Source organism: Sitodiplosis mosellana, unplaced genomic scaffold, assembly GCF_009176505.1.
Source record: "Sitodiplosis mosellana isolate CC-2019 unplaced genomic scaffold, AAFC_SMos_1.0 Smas_scaffold_47, whole genome shotgun sequence".
NCBI lineage: Eukaryota > Metazoa > Arthropoda > Insecta > Diptera > Cecidomyiidae > Sitodiplosis > Sitodiplosis mosellana.
In genome coordinates, this window is record NW_022595289.1 from 2,400,086 (window position 1) to 2,420,102 (window position 20,017).

Sequence of the window (20,017 nt, forward strand, 5' to 3'; positions counted from 1 at the left end):
TTTTTCAAAAATCCACATAAACCTATCATTAGCTTCTCTTTATTATAGCAAGATATTATTACATTATTCTCTCTGTTTTGTATGAGAGTTCTTATTGTTAGTACAAAATCTACTTACTATTTACTTATCTCTTACTTATTTGTTTTGAGATGTTTAAAATATGCATGGGTGTTCAGAACAACTTTCCCAAGCTTTGTGTTCGCCGAAACAATTTCCAGCTGCTAATTTGCTTATCGCTTGAGACTTTTTTCTTCGTCCGATGCTCAGCTGATCCAGTCGATCGGGCTGATATTGATGATTTTGATGTGGTAGTACTTGGTGTTGATGGTGATGGTGATGTGGTTGGCAAAGGCTAAATTAGAGAGAGAGAGAGAGACAGTGAGAAAATAACAATCATCAAATTTATTCTCTTATTTTCAGAGCTAACAACTGTAAATTGCCCACCTTCAAGTAATTTCGATCGATTGGCGTAATGACCTTGAGTTCGAGACTCTGTTTTGAGTTCTGAATGAGCTTGACTAACTGGTGTTGCGTATACCATTTCACATCGACGCCAGATAATTCCACAATAAAATCACCTTCTTTGAGTCCGCCCAGCTAAAATAAATACGCAATTATGAATTCAACAATGAATTAATCTTCTTATTCATTAGATAGACTTACATCAGCCAATGAATTTGGGACTACGACTGATATTATAACTGGAGAATCGCCACGCAATTTGAAACCGTATTCGTCGGCAAATTCCATATTGCGACGATTCAAATTTCTCAGTGTCAGACCATCGCTGGTGTCGCTGACCACACTGGAGCTGCTACTGGCACTTTCGCTACTGTAGTCTGATGGTCGAATCAAACTGTTGACCACATTGTCCGAATCGATGTTCGATTGATTTGAAGCCTTTTTTAAGCATACACTTCGTGGCACAGTCCAATGTCTTTTCGCTGAGAAAATCGCCAATGGTCCCAGTTTCTTGAACGGATCGTCAATCTATATTTTTTTTTTTTTGAAAAAGCGATCGAAATTGATGAAATGTTGATATTTAGGAAAATGTTGAGACGAGCCTCAATGGTGGCATATAAATACCTTATAAGCCGTAAAATCCGGATCGGTAAGTGAGAGAATGAATTTAGATGATGGTGTAACGGTGACGTCAATCATATCAAATGTATCGTCTTCATTGAAATTATTATCTTTCAACTCTTCTCCAATGCATTCTGACTCGATCATTGCCTTCAAGTTGCTTTCTTTGAGAATTTTCGTTAATGACACTTTGTTCTGGCAAAAGAAAAATGAACGACATTTAAGATTGGTTCGACATTTGTTTCGATCCAAAAGTTTATTTACTTTTAAATCTCGGCTCATTCGTTGTAATCGCATTGCCTCCTCGTAACAAGCAACGGATTCCTTAATGTGCGCTTTCTTGAGGGCACATGGATTGACATCGGTGTCATTGGTTAGATCACTTAATGCGAACGAATTGTTGTTGTTGAGTCGGAATTCATCTCGTTTGCTGTTCTCATGCGATTTGGTATTGTTGATGTCGATGCTGATTGCTGCGTGGTAGTGAGCCAATGCTGTAGAATATGTAACCGAAAATCGCTTTATTAGATTCAACATCAAATTTAATGCCACACTGTTGACATTTCGCAACAATTGCGTCTCGTTTGGCGAATCATTATTGCTCAACATTTATTGCAAGTAATGTGTCAAACAAACTGGAGTTGTTCGGTTTTTTTTTTCATTGAATTTTCTGCGCCGCGCACATCTAACAATCAAGTTTCTGTGGTAATCTTTCGCATGACGATAATTAATTTTGTCACTTAAATTTTGTGTAAGTAGATTCAAGGTTATCTAATAGATCCCGTAACCATCTAAGCTTTACAAATATGTGTATTAAAAACTAACATTGTGGTTAGCAACTACAGCAGCAGCAGCAGCAGAAAAAACAACATTGATGAATCTGATTCAAGCCCATCGATAGAGTGTAATTATTACAGCTATACGCACCTTTGTAATATTCTGCTTTGAGTGGCACAAATGCAGCCCAACATTCTGGAATGTAGGTGTGCATCCATTCGGTGTCGATGCTCGTGTGAATTTTGTTATATTCTAGCATTAGCTGTGCACATTCGCCCGATAGATCTCTCTGATAGTCAATCTGAATAGACGAACGAAATGGACGGGTATGAATAAATCACTCACGGTGAGAAAAGTACTATTAACAGAGAGGGTAATTATTGTTCATTTTATGGATATGTTTATCGGCTCATTATAATTGCACATGTTGGTGCACGTGAAAATTGGCAAAATGTAATCGGTTCGATGCTAGAATGTACTAACTAACGATTGCGCTTAAGTGTAATTTGATTATTTCTTTCTCTTTCTTTCTTTCTCTCATTTTATTTCTTCCATTTCGTACAGGTGAACCGTTGAACGAACCATCAAAATGGTTCACACGCTAAATATTAATTTACTGAATCATGATGTGATTCACACAGCAGAAAATAGCGAATTCATTAAATCACATGCTCGGTATGTTTGACTTATGCGTACGCGCGTGAGTTCGAAAGAGAAAGAAACGCTTCAAAACAAATACAAATTTAACAAACAATATCAAGATCATTTTCAGTGTAAACACTCAAGCTCTTGTGCGCCGAGTACGGTGTACACATCGCAACAAGTGATGGCTTACGACAACGCGGTACGGCAATAACAATTGCAAATAGTAACTTGAGATTAACAATATCATAAAAATAATTAAAAATTCATTGAATGAGGTTGCGTTATTTCTTCCGTCTCTTTTTGTTGCGCGCGCGCTCTGCTCTCATCCCATTCGACTTTCCTTTCGCTGGTAACGTGTTCATACATTATTATTAGTGTATATGTATATACACAAAACCGTGATCGTGGCTTTTCTTTGCGGTGTGCTGTTCATTGTTTTGTGCAGTGCAACTACTTTCACTTACATGATTTTTGTTTGGTATTGAAAACGATTCAATTTGCAAGAGTAGCTTTTCGTAGAGGCATTCGCGCGCCTGTGCCTATGATTAAAAATATGGTTTATTAGACATAATGTGCGTTGATTTTTTTTTTTTCATTTTAAAATTTATTCTCTCATTACCAGCATCAAAGCGACAAGTATTTCCAAAAATTGTGGTTTCAAGTCGATGGACGGTGCATTTGTGAATGTCTCGTAAATGTGTTTGAATATGCCGGCAGCACGCAAAAAATTGTCCTAATTGATTATGGAATTATCGTTAGTTCAGAAATATTGCTTTGGTTCTTCGTTTTCCAACTTGATTCGAATGTACGATCAAAAGAAATCACAACAAATATAATAATTAATTACCACAGCAATGTCAAGACCTTTTTCCGTGCTACGATCTTGTTTTGTGGCGATTTGTGTGTATACAGCGGCCAAATTAAACAGAATGCACGCCTTTTCAAATGCAACAGTTCGTTGGCTTGATGGAATACCTGCGAAAATGTGTATTGTGTGTGTGTGTGTGTGTGTACGTACGGCAAAAACCAAAATGAAACGAAAGAAAAAGCGAAAAAAAACAAATATTTAAGTAACAACACAAAATACACACTACTATCTTGTCTACACCTATGAAGAAATTATATTTTATTTTTAAATACCATTACGAAGAGCGAGAGAGGGAGAGAGAAGAAGAGAAAAAATGCGAAATTTACATGGAAACCGGTATTTTTTTGCATTTTATGATTTACAAGAAGGATGATGATGAATGAAACGAAATGAAAGTTTAACACGTTATTCGATAACGAAAAACGTTGCCATCATATGCATAAATATTTATAAATTCGAATTGTCTAATGTAAACTCACCTGTTAACGAGTCATACCACTCGAAGTAGACACCGTTGCGATCTAAAATACAAGACGATAAAAACAATGACGAAAAAATCGCTTATCAGATTAAAAGTTGACAATCAAATTATTGAAAATAAATCATGCAATTTATTTTCGATTTCGACACGCTTAAGCCGCATTCAACAAATTAATATTCATGAAACATTAACATTTTTCGCTTTTATCTATTGTTTCTGCTTATTGAATTAGAAAAAATAGTTTGTCGCTAAATTCGTGAAATCGATCAATAAAAGAAAAAGTTTAAAATTGGCTGTGATTGATCTCGAAATCGTTCAAAGTATGAGTTCGTAATATAGGCAATATTTTAGCGTGTCATTTTAAAATCCAAAATTTGCAATTTTCAACGTTTTGGGCCTATCATAAAAAGTAGATCACTTGGTTGAAAGACTCACCATATGGGAAGAATCGCCGTTCGACATAGTACAAAAGGTTATAGTAGCGGAATATTAAATTGACTCCATTTGCATCTCTCGATGGTGTGCGCGCAACTTCTCTTGTATCTGTTATATCCCTAATTGCATCAGCATAAACGTGTGGCTCTTCGTTGTAATGGTCTCTTATCTAATTGTGTAAACGAATCCAATTTGTGAATAAGCGTTTTTGTCTCATCTTATTTTTTTCTTTTCTTTCTCTTTATGCTTTTTTTTTAATAAGGTTTCAACATCAGTGGACACTTACCCGTTCCGAAAACGTATCCATAAAATTAATGTCGACGGTTTCTTTTAATCCTATTGGTATAAATGGCATAATAACTTCGTGGCTATCATTTTGATAAATTTCTACCGATGAATTCAATTCGGATAGTTTCTCCTTGAGCAGTTGCAAATTGGAGTTGACAAAACTGAGCTCGAGTGATATTCGATTTTTCACTTTCGTATTTTCAGTGGCCTGTGAATAAAATTTAAAGGAAATACCAATAGTAAAATCAATTAAGATTTTGCCTGTAAATGGTGTAGATGTGTGTATGTGTCTGAGTGACAATGATAAATTGATGTTCGATCTCTCCCCGGAACCTAGATAGCGAATAATTTTCTTGAAATCGTTCAACGCGTCTCTTCGAAATGCGAAGTGTTGAGGCAAGGCTTTAGATCAAGTTTGATTTGCTACATGCACTTTAATGGGTCTCATTTTATAATGAGCACATAAAATTGATTTCCGGATGAATTAGATGGCTAATTATATCACCACGCCATGTTTGGCGAATCAATACGACGACGAAAAAAATGAAAAAGAAGAATGGAGTAAATGATTTGCCGTAATTAAATGTGAAGCGCGACGAATGTCATACGATTAGTTGCGAGAGTGTGTTTGCAATTTACTTCGACTGTGCTCCGGACTGGATGTGATCTCGCTGAACTGATTTCAAAGGTAATGATGATGCCAATACAAAATGGAAAGTATATTCATAATAATTATTGCGGAAAAAAGAGATTCTAAAAGTGGAAAAAGGTGACTATTGCACGCCAAGTGAACACAAGTTTTCTCGTCGAATCGTTGTAGTTGTCGTTTGTTGTTGCCATCATTAGCGTTGCATATTAAATGTGAAATTTAATTTCATACAAGAAGTCAACATTACAAGCACATGCACGAACGCAACGACCAAGAGCACTGGAGAGATCCAATGGTAATTAATCCTATACACACATACTCAAGATAGTGGCATTTCGAAGGCACATTCAACGGCCTTTGAACATAAAACCGAACTAAGGCGCTCGCATTATGATTGCATTTTTTCTACGTTCTAGTCGCAATCTGTGTTCAGCTTTCGCAACAACACCAATCTGACGACAGTTTAATATGGCTCATTTCACGTGCAGAAAATAGGAACGTAAATGCGGCTCGCGACAATAACAAAAAAAATATGCCATCAATAAAAGTCTTATATGGTGAAGAATGTGGTTTAGCGGTAATTCTACCTTGCTGAGCTTATGACAAAAAATTGTAGGTAAGATACGAGTGACATATTTCTAATAACAGCTACAACACTATTGACATCTTGAGACCGAAGAATCAAGATAATGAATGGTGAATAGACAAAATGGCATTACAAATTTGTAACACATGATACGGTTCTATCGATATCTGTGTCACTTGGCTTTATTTCATTTTCTTTTATGAATCAATAAAAAAAAGCCTGTCAAACAACAAAAATATGGGCAAATCAAACTTGGTTTTATGATGAAATGAATAGCGACATTTTTTTTCATATTTTACTCATGATGCTTCATTTCGCTCAGTCGATCGCGGCATCATTCGCTCCAATCGTAATCGCTTTGTTCAAATGAACAATGATTCCGATCGAGTCAGCTGAACCGCGAATTATTCTGAATCGATCATTAATGGATTCGTCTTGATTGTTTTCTTTCAACAATTCATATCATAACCATAGCTTGATAGACTTAACGGATTGAGTTGTTCTTGATTTGTTTCCCTCTATTTTCGTTTTTCGCCATTGTTCTCAATGGCTCTGCGTGGTTCTCGCTAACTCTATTTCGATTTGTATTTTTTTTGCCTCAGCACAGCAAAAACCGATGGCGTTCTCTTTTCCAAGATTCAACCAGTTTCGTATTGATTTCAATCTGAAGACACCAAAACATCTCTAACGTAATAATTTTTTCATCAACCAGTTTTTTTTTGCTATTATGTCAATTCTGCTGGTGTAACCGTTCACTGATAAGGCTATATAAATAAATGTCCAAAAATGTGATTTCCAGATCAAAACCGCTTCTGGATACTTTTACCAAGTGATGTTTTGATTCAGTTTTTTTTCTCTGTATTTTCGGGACTACGCATAGATGTTGGTCTGATGATGATGATTGCTGCCACATTTGCATATGCAAACTCGCATGCCACACCAAACGACGGACCATATTTGATTATCACACATTTGAAACACGCGATGCCGCAATGGAATGTCATGCGATTGATGATGACCTCTAGATGTGTATATAACTAGCTATACACACAATACTTACTTTGTATAAATTTTCAGCTCCGGCACGTAGTCGCAACTCTTTATTGATCTCTTTGTTGAGTTTGCATCGGCGATTCTGTAGCTTTCCACGTACACTGTAGTTTGGGTTTATGTTGGCATTTTTTCCTCCAGAACCCTGTCAAAAGAAATTGTACAAATATTACTGATTAAATGTGTCATTCGGTCAATCATTATTATAAATCTGCCTTTCTACCAATTTGCCGGAGAAAAAGAAATATTTAATTGTACAGAAAATATGTGAAATATCTCCTTCTCTCTTCCTCTCTCGAGAGTTATCGTCAAGTTTGCTTGATGGGCACATAAAATACATTAAGTTACAACAATTTTGCTTGTTTAGTGGCAAAATCGGTGGTTTATGCACAGAGCAATGTACTTCGAATCCGCATGTATGGATGCGCGACAATGTGACGAGCGCGCGCACATGTTATGCTATGTTTGGCATGCACAAAAACCTATGGCGCAGAATCAACAACGTGTTTTATTTGCCTTTCCTTTTTTGCATTCAATTGGTTTTCATACATTGCGACGATGTGTGATTTTCTACAAATATTTTTCTTTTACATGAATAGCGAGTATTTGTTGTCATCGACCCATTTAAGAAATTATAGGCTTTCGACCTGATGCAGCCGCAAAAACAGTGCAATGATGTCACGTTTTTTCTTCTTTGAACCAATCCAACCAAACCAAACCAAACCAAACCATCCATAAATAATCCATGCGCATAAGAAATTGGCCAATCGAATTCATTTTGTATTCGAATGAATGCTGCGCATCAAATCTCTAGAAATACCTCGTTCAACGTCATTGGCATCACATAAGCTCGATCAAATGGCGAAATTTACTTATATAAATAAAACCGTTTGAAAACTTTCGGGTTTTCCTCTTTTTTTTTTCTTCTTCTACGGAACTAAGAAAATGACATAGAGAAATTGGACGCCAGTGTATTTTAAATGAAGCGAAACCGACAAAATTGAAAGTCGATTTTCAGGGTTATTCATCGAAATGCGCGATGTCACCGCCTTCCTTGTCACAAACACTTTCGTTCGAAAATTGTTCGTGTTAAATCACGCCCGTAGAAGTAGAAAAAACTCGTTGGGCCTCAAATCATTCTAATATGGGCAACCTCAAACCACAATTAAATCGGAAACAATGGCAATTTGAAGCAATCGTAATGTGGATTCGAATTGCTTCGAATAATCGTGAGCAAATTATCGAGTTGGCGATTTTGGTGAACATTGACCAGCCGAACGAGAAAATGATGGTTTGATTTTCGGTTTTTTACTTCTGCGCTAAATTGTATCAAGATTTCCTCGTTCCGAGTTGATTGGCCCGTGTTCGATTGTGGTGAGTTTCGAGAGATCGCGCTCACACAAACAGACACACCGAGTAACAACAAAATCGGATCTATTTATTTGTAATTGTCGGCGTTGTTTTGTATTTACTGTGACCAGTGCCAATGAATTAATTGCTCAACGACGGCGACGTGTACATTGGACGTCCGCATTTTTACGCTGCATTAAAAACATATTATATTAAATTGAAGTGAAGAAATTTTGCTCGCGGTTTTGTTCACAATGTACCCATTTTCGTTCATTTGTTTCATTTGTTTTGCGTGATTTTTTTCTTCTCTTTGCATCTGTTGCTTCTCTCGTTTGTTAGTCTCGATTCTCAATAGCTCGCGCTTTTTTGTGTGGATAATTTATAACATTTTGCTTCTCACTTCAAATCGAAAAGAGATTTGAGTAAAAAAAAAAGCAGACGTGTGAGTGTATTGAGTTTGTATTGGTATTTTTGTGTTGTTGTCCAGCAGAAATGTATCGGCGCTGAAATTAGTTTTAGATTGTTGTGCGCAGAATATGAAAACAAAGCTAATAGATTGATTGAGCCAGGCTAGTGGAAAGTCCGGCGGTCAAAAGACACCGACATGCGTAAAATGTGGCGTTTATTCGAATGAATAATGAGCTTTCTCTGCGAATCGCGTTTGCTTTTTTTCTGTCGATGTTTTTGCAATTTTGACATATTATCTGCGATTATAAAACCAGAAGAAACCATTCATGCTAACAGAGAGCAGAGAGAAAGATGAAAAGATGAAAGAGACAGAATGGCATGCTCCATCGAGTAGATTGCTATGATTTGTTGACGAAAGAGATTAATTAATTAAGATTGCAAATCTAAACATGGACTTTTATTCGGGCCGAGAAACATCATTTTGGATTCCAAAAATATCTGATGTGATTCAGAGTTAATCGAAAGGAGAAAAGAGCGAACGGGTCGTAAAATTATTACGTTTCGACTGTTTTTCTGTCATTCTCCCAAGCGACTTATCACCTGATTCTTTTTTTGACCGAATTGTTGATCTCGTTAACATGTGCACACACAAAAGCGCAGCGTAAAAAGTACATAATCCGTTCTTTTGTGACAACACACCTTAAGAAATTTAGTGAAAAAAGCACAGTGACCCAATTCTTGTGTGCGCTTAAAGAAAACAAAAAATGTCCAAAAATAATACGAATGAATAAAAATATTAATCCGCGCAGTGGAAACTTTTTTTTTCGTACGCATTTATTGTATCTTTGGCTGCGGTGCGATAGTGATTTAATTAATTCTGTACAGTGTACAGTGTCTCTCTGACGGCAATAAAGAAAGACGAGATAATGTGCCATTCGGATAAATGTCCGGCGGCGGCAACATAATAAGAGCGCATGGAATGTTAGCTCCGAATCAATTCCATATAGTCGTAAGCAGGAAGACGATACGTCGTAAACATGAATACAAATTAATGTCAAAATGAAAATTCGACAATTTATCGGAAGGTCTTTTTAAGTGGCATTTATTTTAAGAACCAACGAATATTTTATGATATGGTGAGACATTCTTTGCCGCGGACATGCTTTTCACAGCGACACGATTTTTGTCTGTTTGTTTGTTCATTGTTTTCTTATTTTGGGTGCATTCACTCCGTTTTAACCTGTTTTTAATTCCTTCATTTTATTTTCTCCGCCTTTTTTAGCCTTTTCCGTTTATTTCTCTTTTTTCTCCATATGCTATGTATAGTGGCTCTCTTTGTCATCAACCTCAATTCGGTGTTTATCGACCGAAAGACCAATCAATGTGTCAACTGCTTTGTCCATTTAATTTAAAAAAATGTGGATAGAAATCGAAAATGTAAAAATGTTTTCAATGGGGAAATAAAATCGATTCACGTAATGTGTTTCAATCGATGTTTTGAATAGAAATTGATCGTTTGTCACAATGATAACACAATGGAGCGAACGTTTTTCGTCGGAAATGTAACCGACTCCAATTAGTGGGTACTTTGTTCCGCTTTTGATTTTGATGCAGTAAAAGTCCACAAACGCATACGTTTTTTTTTGCTCTGAGATTACATCCAACCGATTATTATGATATATGTAATAAATTTTTTTTCGTCATGGTTGCCGATTCGAATGATGTCTCGTTGAAATTAAAATCGACATGCAGCCGCACATACACACATGGCCAAACCGAAACGCTACGGAAATGAAGCTTCATTTCATTTGCACCAGTTGGTTCCGAGAGATTTGAATTTATTCAAATTGTGATCGTGCATGGATTTTAATGAGATACAAGCGGGGCGTCTGAATTTCAAATTTTCTATTCTCGTAAGAAGTTTCAGCACTTTTGGTCGAAAATTCATTAAAGGTGAAAAAAACAAAAGCAAGTCGAGCTTGGAGTCAATGGTGTTGCGTAAATAAAGATACAGCTCAAAGGTTATCTTCGGTCAAGACAGAAAAGATGCTTGAAGCAAATCAAATGGACTTTGCGCTCCACATGTTACATAAATTAAGCCGAGCATTGATTCAATACGCTTGCTTGACTCAGATAATATGGTTTTTCTAATAATCGTTCTCGAGTCTTTGGCTGAAGTGATTTTGATTCACGCATTTCTAAGATCATTTGTAGCACTCGTTAACTTCTTTAACTGACGAGTTACCGTCACGTCCAACGTGATACGTTCTTGAAGGTCATGATATTCCATGAGATCAGTAATGCATCGAAATGGTGTTTACGAATAACAATTTTGTTTTTCTCCATCACACGATGCCAAACATATTGCAAACACACTTTAATTGCATTTGCAACAACAAATCGAAGAAAATACCATTTTGGCATGATTTTTAAAACGAAATTCACACATTCATTTTTCTGATGAAATCTAATTAAATCGATTTGAAAGCGGCAATTTGCATTTGCCAATGAATACGTTAGTGCTTTTTGCCCACTGTTTATTGACGGTAAATATTCGACTGCAAGTGCCTGACATATGTTATGTAATAATAATCAATAGATCTCTCTTTCTGTAACGACTGTGAAGAAAAAAATATATGAACACGTGCGAAAGAATTTCCGTTAAAATTCGTTGAATATTTACGAAAATGTTATCTAATGTAACAAAAATATGAACAAAAAAGGGTGACCGAAAACTGATCGCTAATTTTAGATTTGCATTTTGGTTTACATTTTGTTTTTAAATTCTCTGATTGGCTTAGCATAAAAGATCAGACAACTTGTACCATTTTGAGTTAGCGAACCATGAATGAGCGTTGTAACATTGTAATGAATTCATGTTCCAAATTGACCGAAACTATGCTGTTGGATCAGTTTGGATTGATCAAGGAATTCTATGCAACGAAATTACTTGGCGTAATAAATTGTTCGCATTTTGCGACTTCCATTGATTGACTCGAGCAGTCTTTTTTTTATCATATTTCTCTACAATAATTTGAAAAGACTGGATTGGAGTATTTTGCAATTTTCAAAGCTTGTTATACATTCTTTTTTTGTTGCTCACAATGAACCAATTGAAATGGTGGAATGAACTGTATATGATGAAAAATGATTGATTGTAATGGATTCGCTGGGAGAGAAAAAAAAACGCGCACATTGATCAAAGCAATTTAACGGTTTATCAATTGCAGCTTAATTCAGAAGGTAAATACTGGTTTCAATCACGATTCACCTGCATGTTTTTTTTTCGTTCAAAGTAACCGGTTGGTAGTTAGATTTCCATGAAATTGTTGCATTTCAATACGAAATGATTCTGACCTTGGCCACACTAATCACTTGGAATTGTTACGAATAAATGAAAGCGGCTGGAAATCTTCTCAATTAGTAAGAAGAAAGAAGCAAATTATGATCAAAATACATTGAAAGTTGGTTCGAATCTCACTTGAAAGTTTGCTTTTTATCTAGTATGCAAATGTGGAACGGCGAGAGTCTCTGATTTAAAAGGAACGACGAAACGTTATAATTACGCATTTTTTGGCTCATTTATGGCCAATTGGCCACCCATTATAATAAATGGTCGAGAATTAGTTTTCTACTCTGTGTGCATTTTCACAGTAGCCCAATATAACTGAAAAATGAAATGTTTACCACGGACGCAACAATCAAGTATTTGAACACTGCGGTCCTGTTAGTTTCACATTAGTCAGTCAATTTTTTTCATTTATGAAATTCCATAGAAATGTTTATATTTATGAGCATTTTAATTGACCTTGGGAACCAAGTTGATTGTTTGGAATTTTTACTTTTTTCCGTTTGTCTGACTTCATAATTGGCTCGTGCAAATTTGTTGATCAGCTTCTTATAGAAAAAGAAAAAGACCGAAAACAATGACTTGATTTTTGTTCGAAAATATTTTCGAATGGAATCCTTTCATTCGGATATTTTTTAAATGCGTGATCGTATATGGTTGTGAAATGGTTTTTTCACCGAACTTTCGATTGTGATGCGAACAACATGTTTAATTCAATTTCGTTGTTTGTGTTCATATCTACACTCGCTTCTGATGTTATGAAAATAATGAAGCTTATTGTTGAATCACACATATTTAAATCTGAAATCACTATCCGAACACACCCAATTGAGTAAACAGATAATTGACGGTGCAAACAACGTTAAAGCGAAGATTTGTGAGTGTGTGTCATCGCAAACATTAAAATTCAATTAAAGATCTTAGCGGAGGTGATTTGAATGCATGCGTGGGAAACGAACACGAGCTACACATTTTCAATTTAGAACAACTCAACAATGCGTTTTTGATTTGAATCGAGTTTGAACGACGAAACAACTTAATCTAGTGTGGAAAAAAGTGCAGAACTTACCCTGATGAATGCAAAGTTTGAATCCGTCACTTGTGTTGTTGTATCCATAATTGCGTTTATCTTGTCAAATTTAGTTTCCTTCACACTTTTTAGTTGTAACAAAGGAGACGATTTCCGTCGTAATTATAACACACTGCAAATGCACATGATACAAGTCACTGGTAAAGAATGACAAATGCAACAGATTAGATAAATTGTCGAAGAATATGCACATTATTTAGCGAAATAGTACAGCGCATGGTATTTGTTATGCACCGAAGCGTTGAAAATGCGATCACTTCTTACGATAGAACAAAGCTGAACAGAACAAAACAAAATCACAATCAGAATACGACAACGAAAGAAAAGGTGATGCACTCATCACTTGGCAACGCGCAACAACCCATGAATCATACTGATCATGATTGTTACATGAGTAATCCGTAATCTCATTTATTTCTTGCTTAATAGTTGAGTACAGGCAGACAAAAACGACAATTATTATGCACATTTTCATTAAAACCGTGTGCAAAAAACCACACAAACGAACATGCAATTTCAGTTCATCGTCTCCACCATAGCCGTCGTCGTCATAGTTGTCGTTGTAGTCGTAGTCGTTGTCGTGATGCACGAATCATCGCAAAGTCAAGAATATTCAGCGGCCGTACGACGTTCGTGTCTTGGTTGATGAACTCTCTTTTGCGTTTGTATTGCTTTTGTTTGCGCGTTTGATTTAACGACAACGATTTGGCTTGAATAAAAACTTTAAACAATTTATGGGGCGCAACGCCAAAAGTAGCGAATGCACGCACACACTCTGAATGCAGACAATGGCAGTGAAGAAGAAGAAGAAGAAGGAGAAAACAAAGTGGCAGTAAGCAAGTATAGTAGTCTGTTTTCTTTGTGCTGTCTTTGGCGGCTGTGTCAGACATTTTATCGTGTGTGATTCAATACAACGACATGCAAGCGCTCTGCGCTTGTGTTTCGTTCACTTCCTTCGTGTTATGAAATGCATTCTACATATTTTCGATGGATGTTCTACCTGCGCTCGCGCTCGCCCGTATGCGTTTATAAAACTAGCACACTGAATTAGTATCAATGCATCCATATCGCTAAATTCTCGGCATCAATAGAATATTGTGTAATACATTGGCTTGAGATTGGTTCAGTAGGTATTCCAATTCACGTTTTTCGCAAGGCAAACATCTATTTAACATTCGACAGAATGAGAAAGAATCGCTAAGTAGCGGTTGGTAAGTGTAAGTACAGTCATTTCCATAGATTACTATGCATGTATGTGTGTGGTGTGCGCGCGCGATCGTCATGCGGCGTTGATGAGACATCAAGTTGCACCGAGATTTTCCATGGAAATACATAGATATAAGTATAGTTTCGCAATCGGAATTACGATAAATTGCTTCTACCTACAGCTTGGCAAAGAACACACATGGCCCCAGATCTATTGCTTCAAAGCATTCCAATTATTCTGCGATTGACTCAATTTAATTGCCAACAAAAGAATTTAATAGGGCCCTGTTTTCTTCGGATGTCAGATAATTGGCCAGCTTATGTTGTACTCGAAAGGGGCCCAATAATCTTTCGTTAACTCGCTAAGCAACTCGAAATCATTGTATAATTCTAGGCTAAGACAAGAAAAAATTAATTGAAAGCGCCAATCATTTTCGAATAATAGAAACGATCGAAAAATGGTTCGTAAAAGCGTTTTTGTAAGCGAATAAAAACCATTAAATGGAAGAAAAGAGGTATCGGGCTAAGACAACAATTCTTTTCTTTTAGATTTTAATCGCAACCGTACACAAACACAGTGCAAAAAGAACAAAATATTCTACGACACAGCGCCAGCGGTGGTTTTGACGCTCGGTCACTCACAGCGATTTTAGTGAGTTTCTGTGTGCTGCCACACAGTTAGGCATCCGCAACGAGTGAAAGAAAAGAGCCATGTAAAGCCCGAGTTGTATATCTTTACAAAATACAAATTAAACGTAAAACCAGAACACAAAGAATTGAGCTACATCGTAACGCTGTATACATGGTGTATAGGCGGTCCATGAGGCGATGGAACCGATGCAAAAGCAAAACAAAGAGATTTAATGGAACTTATGTATAAAGTGCGTAGTTTTGATTTCTGGTTTTACCGCCTAGACGACATGAATCGTTTCGAATTTTCGGCAAAAATTACGACAGTGAATGGACTGAAGCAATTCGAAAAGTTGAAATTGCGGTCGACGATGATTGTTAATACCACGCAAACGCACTTCCGATTGCTTGACTTGCTCGATCCCATTCCTTTTCTGTTCTTTGGTTTTTTTCTGTTCTCATTATGGGATTACAATGAATTTGCTGCTGGGGGGCCAATGCAAACAAAATCGTGCGTGGCTTTGTATATTCTGAAGCTCTTCTATATAAGGTTGGTGTTTCATGATCAATTTACAGCTCCGAAAAATGTCATTTAACTCATGTTCTTTCAGCCGATTGTCAATAAAATCGGTTTTCGTTCGCTCGATGGCTTCACAAATGATTCCCATGTTGATGAAACAATAGCGGTGAAAGAAAGATAGGATTTTTTTCCTGTGTGTGTCTTCATTTTACCATTGTTATTGGTTTAGATGGAATTCATTCCGATTCATTCGAAGCACGCTTGTATCTCACGATTAATCGAAAAATTAAAATGGTTTCGAATCGTTTGGGTTAGCTCTCAGTGAATTGACGACACCAACCATCACAAACTGTTAAGTAGTAAACAATCACGACGCAATAGCACAATCATTATCATTTTAAGCTGGTTTCATTTCGCCTGTTAGAAAGCAATTTGCACATTTCCGAAATGAACTGTGTCTGAAGCTGACTTTTTTGTTCACAGCTCTGTGTTTTGAAAGATATTACTTCGCTTAGCGTCCACTCCAAATAGAATGTGGTGAATTGCGGTTGTTTCGTAGAGACCACTCCAAATGAAATGAAAAAAAAAACAACAACTTTGTGGTTTTTTTCATTTCAAAATGTTTGAGAACCGAGAAGCGATTTATTGTAGAAATCGTAATTTATCTGTATATGTGTGTGTTTTCTTAATGATCATTCTCGTCGTTTTCATTCATGTCTGTTCGAATCGTTTTATCGTCTCGCAAATTCAATTAGGATTTTTGATTGGAATCTGATTTCAAAACTTCAACTCACACCGATAAAAGAGAGAAGAATCACAAAAAAAACTATCTGTCCGAATACTTGAAAACACTTCGCGGCATAAGTAACACAATCCAGTCGGCTGTTGTTGTTAATGTTTTATTTTATATTACTTTTTTTTCTTTTTTTACTTTTTCATCGAAGAGACCACATCAATTTATTACAAATGATTTCTTTTTTCTTTCATTTTTGCATCACACTCACTGAAAGCATACTCTCGTTACACTCGTATTTTTTTATGATACAGGTATCGACGAAATTCACATACAAATCGAGTACGCGCATACACAAAGTCGAATTAACCAGGTAAGAGTTTGCGTTGGTTGCACAGTAGATGGATGAAAAGAAGCAACACTAACCAGCCAAACGACGGCCGATCGAAAAACAATAAACTAAAACAAAACAAAGCAAAGAAGCTGAAGAGAATCAAAAAAAGATCTTTTGGTTTGAAATACACTGGGATTTGCCTTCCGCGCGCTGCACCAACTTCGATATGTACACACACACGACACGTACGTACGGATGGTGTTGATTGTTTCGTAGCTAGCGCTCAACTGAGTTCGATCAAAGAGTGGAATTGAACGTGTTAGACCTGTGTGCTCTGCTCACCGTTCGCTGTTGTTCCCTACCCATTCAAACCATACTCATTAGCGTGTGTATTGCGTTTTGTGTACGCGCCGCGCTCTCATGATTCTGGTACGTTGCGTGTCACTTTGGCTGCACCCATGTTGGCTGTTGATATTCACTTGTTCAACAACAAACATTTTGCGTCATGCCCAGCGATATCACGAGAAAACCAAATCCAAAACCGAATTTGGATCCAAACGCGTTCGATAATATCAGCAGTGGACGATGGCTTTACAACAGATTCTTGCAAATGTGCGCACGGAGGTTTTACGCTCCAATAAAACGGATGGATTTTCGATTTCGCAATAAAATCATTTAGATATTGATTTAATCGCATCCGAACCATGTTTGTTATTTTTTAATTCGAGAAAAAAAAAGTTTAAAAAATTCGAACTAGAATCCAGGCGGATTTGATTCCAATATGGAAAAGTTACGCAAAGCCATTTCAAATGCAAGTATCAGCCGTGGTGTTGATACCGAATAAACACCAGTTTCATACTGTTATCATTAAGCAATTGAATTGAAAATAGCACCTGGCGTAAGCGTTCTCAACATTGTAATTAAACCAATAAGCACTTAAATCCTGGCATTCGAGTTGAATTATGATAAGAATAACTGTGTGTGATAAACGGAATTTGGATCAAGGCATACGGTTCATTTGCTGCATTCGTCATCGGATGATTTTGTAATGAACATACAATAATAATTTATGCTGTCACGCAAATCAAACGAACCAAAGCAAAAAAAAAACAGCTGCACTAGATTTCTCAACTGAGACTGTAATTCTAATTACTTATAAATAATAATTTAGAGAAAAGTATCGATCGACTTTGTACGGATTGTCAGCTTAATTACACTTTATTAGTGCAACTTTGAATGATTTATGCAAACGATCGTACGACAAAAAAAAACACACACATGTATACATATATCAATGACATCAAGTTGTTAGGTATTCCCAGAAGTATTTCGAAAACGCAATGCCATTGCAACAGAGATAAGCAGATAAGACACCATTGGGCACTCGTTCAGTATGCGATCAATCCGATCACTTTATCACTGCGATAAAGTTTTGATTGGAAACGATTGATGTTGCAAACAAATCCAACGTCATCCAAATCAAATGAGAAACAAAAAAATTTCAAACTTTTCCTCGATTTCTAATACATTGTTAATGATGAGACGATATCGCAATGCGTGATCGATATTCGGATAGCGAGAAGAGCTTTGGGAAATTCAACACGATGAATTCGAAACTTACCAAAGCCAACTTTGAACTATTGAAAGCTTTCTAACATAAAGCTTTAAGCTACTGTGAAAATTCTTTTGGTTTCCTACACATATTCCTCTTCTACATTCAATAATTTCTTCTTTCAAATTGACAAAATATTCACGTTAGAAAAGAAAACGTTTACAACATATTTCAACTTCACCGAAACATAATACAATATGACCGTGACGAATATTCAAACATAACGAAAAAAAAGATTTAAATTTTGAATGAATAGTTATAATTTTCTTCATCTAGACTGACCGACTTAACATGAACATCATCGTTAATTTTGAATTTTTTCATTAAACCATCGGCTTGTTCCTTACTAATTTTGCTGCCGTAGCCATGTAGCGCAGCAGAGAATAGTAGATGCGGCTCATACGCAAAATCGTGGGTAATTTTCCGAATGTTTTTCAGTTCAACTTCAACGCCTTTTTCAATGTCCAACACTAGAACAATTGCAGTTGTATCCGATGCTTTCTTATCAAAGGAGCCGCGATACCAGAAATCATTAAATTTCACGAAACAAAGCTCATCTTCACAAGGTAGGTATGGTGGGAAAGTTTCAATTATCTTGGCAATGTTTTGAGTTTGATTTCGTTGTCGGTAATATTTAAGATTCATGGATTGCTCGACAAACGTGATTAAATTGTAGCCTTCCTTCAGTTTTGTGTGATCAATCACCGTCAATTCTTTGTTGTCTCCGATCGGGGGTGGTATTTTGCTCTGATCATCGATGGTGAAACATTTACCAGGCATCATCTGCTTCACTAATTCATTGATGTTTACGCTCGTGTTTGGCTCGAATAACTTGACCTTCGACAAATTCTTGGCGATTGCTTCGTCGCATTCCATTCTCAACGTGGTTCCAATGAACGATTTGAAACATTCAACGGCGTATGAATTGATTGTGTCTTCTGTGCAGCCATCCAACTGGAACCGGTAAGTTATTCGGGTTTTGGAGAATGTTTCCGGCAAAACTTTGAGCTCATGATAAGGCGATTCGGCCGTAAAGCCGAAATCAATGATTGAAATGGGTACGAGTTCATTTTGAGAGTTGATATTGCTTTTAACCAGAGCACGGCGAAAATTACCATTATAGCACGCCAACACCAAGTCACCTTTTCTTGGCATTCCAGCCAATCGTTCGGCATTCGTAGCTGATTCTGAGATGACCTCAAGCAATTGGTTGAGTTCTTGATCCTTTGCCTTTGGATGCGCATAAAAATAGAAATCTGCCTGTACATGTGTTACAATCACCTCTTCACCGCTTCGGAATACCGTAGTTTTTTGTGATACACCTTGTTTTGATGAGCCATTCACCAAATCTCTATTTTCATTCGATTGCCGGCCACCATTTTCGTTCGAAAAACGAACACGTCTTTGATTTCCATCCGGCTGCTGGGATGTGCCATTACTCTTATCGTATGCATATTTAGCTGTAATGTTGTCTTGGTTGAATTTATTCATGGCCAATTCTGCATCTTTTTCCGTCATATATTTTAAAAATACATCAGTCTTGTATTTCGTTCGGAACAAATGAACAAATGTCCCGAAGCGTGCACAAAATTGCCGGAGATCGTGGTCGGGAAGCTCCGGCGAAAATCCAGTAATCCATAATTTATCTCGTTGTTCGGGATAACGTTGTTGCATTTTAAATAGTTCTTTGTTTAACTTTCACAATAGACGCATCAGCTTGCGATCACAACAAAAGTCAACGATCAACACTTTAAATGAATCCAATTTGGAAAATAATAAACAGTGGACACTGTGTTCGACAAATAAACAATACGGGATGCGCAGCAATAAACAGCACATTTTCAGTACGAGGGCTAAGATGACGTTTTTGCATTGTTTTTTTTTTATTTTGTAATCAGCTGAAAAGCATTTGTTGTGCTGAAC

General features: G+C 36.6%; 1 protein-coding gene across 3 annotated transcripts; it reads right to left on the reverse strand.

Moving 5' to 3' along the window:
• LOC129569975 (rhophilin-2-A) lies at window positions 1–16,343 on the reverse strand. Of its 3 annotated transcripts, none has more exons than XM_055449278.1 (15): window positions 16,210–16,343; window positions 13,039–13,196; window positions 6,873–7,007; window positions 4,576–4,785; window positions 4,290–4,458; window positions 3,853–3,894; window positions 3,353–3,480; window positions 3,125–3,238; window positions 2,970–3,044; window positions 2,011–2,161; window positions 1,348–1,577; window positions 1,087–1,278; window positions 664–990; window positions 445–597; window positions 1–352 (listed from the first exon to the last, which is right to left on the reverse strand). In XM_055449278.1, exons 2-15 carry the CDS (start codon window positions 13,084–13,086, stop codon window positions 173–175), a joined length of 2,154 nt encoding a protein of 717 aa, XP_055305253.1. In that variant the 5' UTR covers window positions 13,087–13,196; window positions 16,210–16,343; the 3' UTR covers window positions 1–172. The 3 variants fall into 3 exon arrangements, with proteins under 3 accessions (XP_055305253.1, XP_055305255.1, XP_055305254.1); XM_055449280.1 differs by lacking the exon at window positions 16,210–16,343 and adding an exon at window positions 15,628–16,125; XM_055449279.1 differs by lacking the exon at window positions 16,210–16,343 and adding an exon at window positions 13,324–14,056.
• Window positions 16,344–20,017: the final 3,674 nt, after the last annotated feature.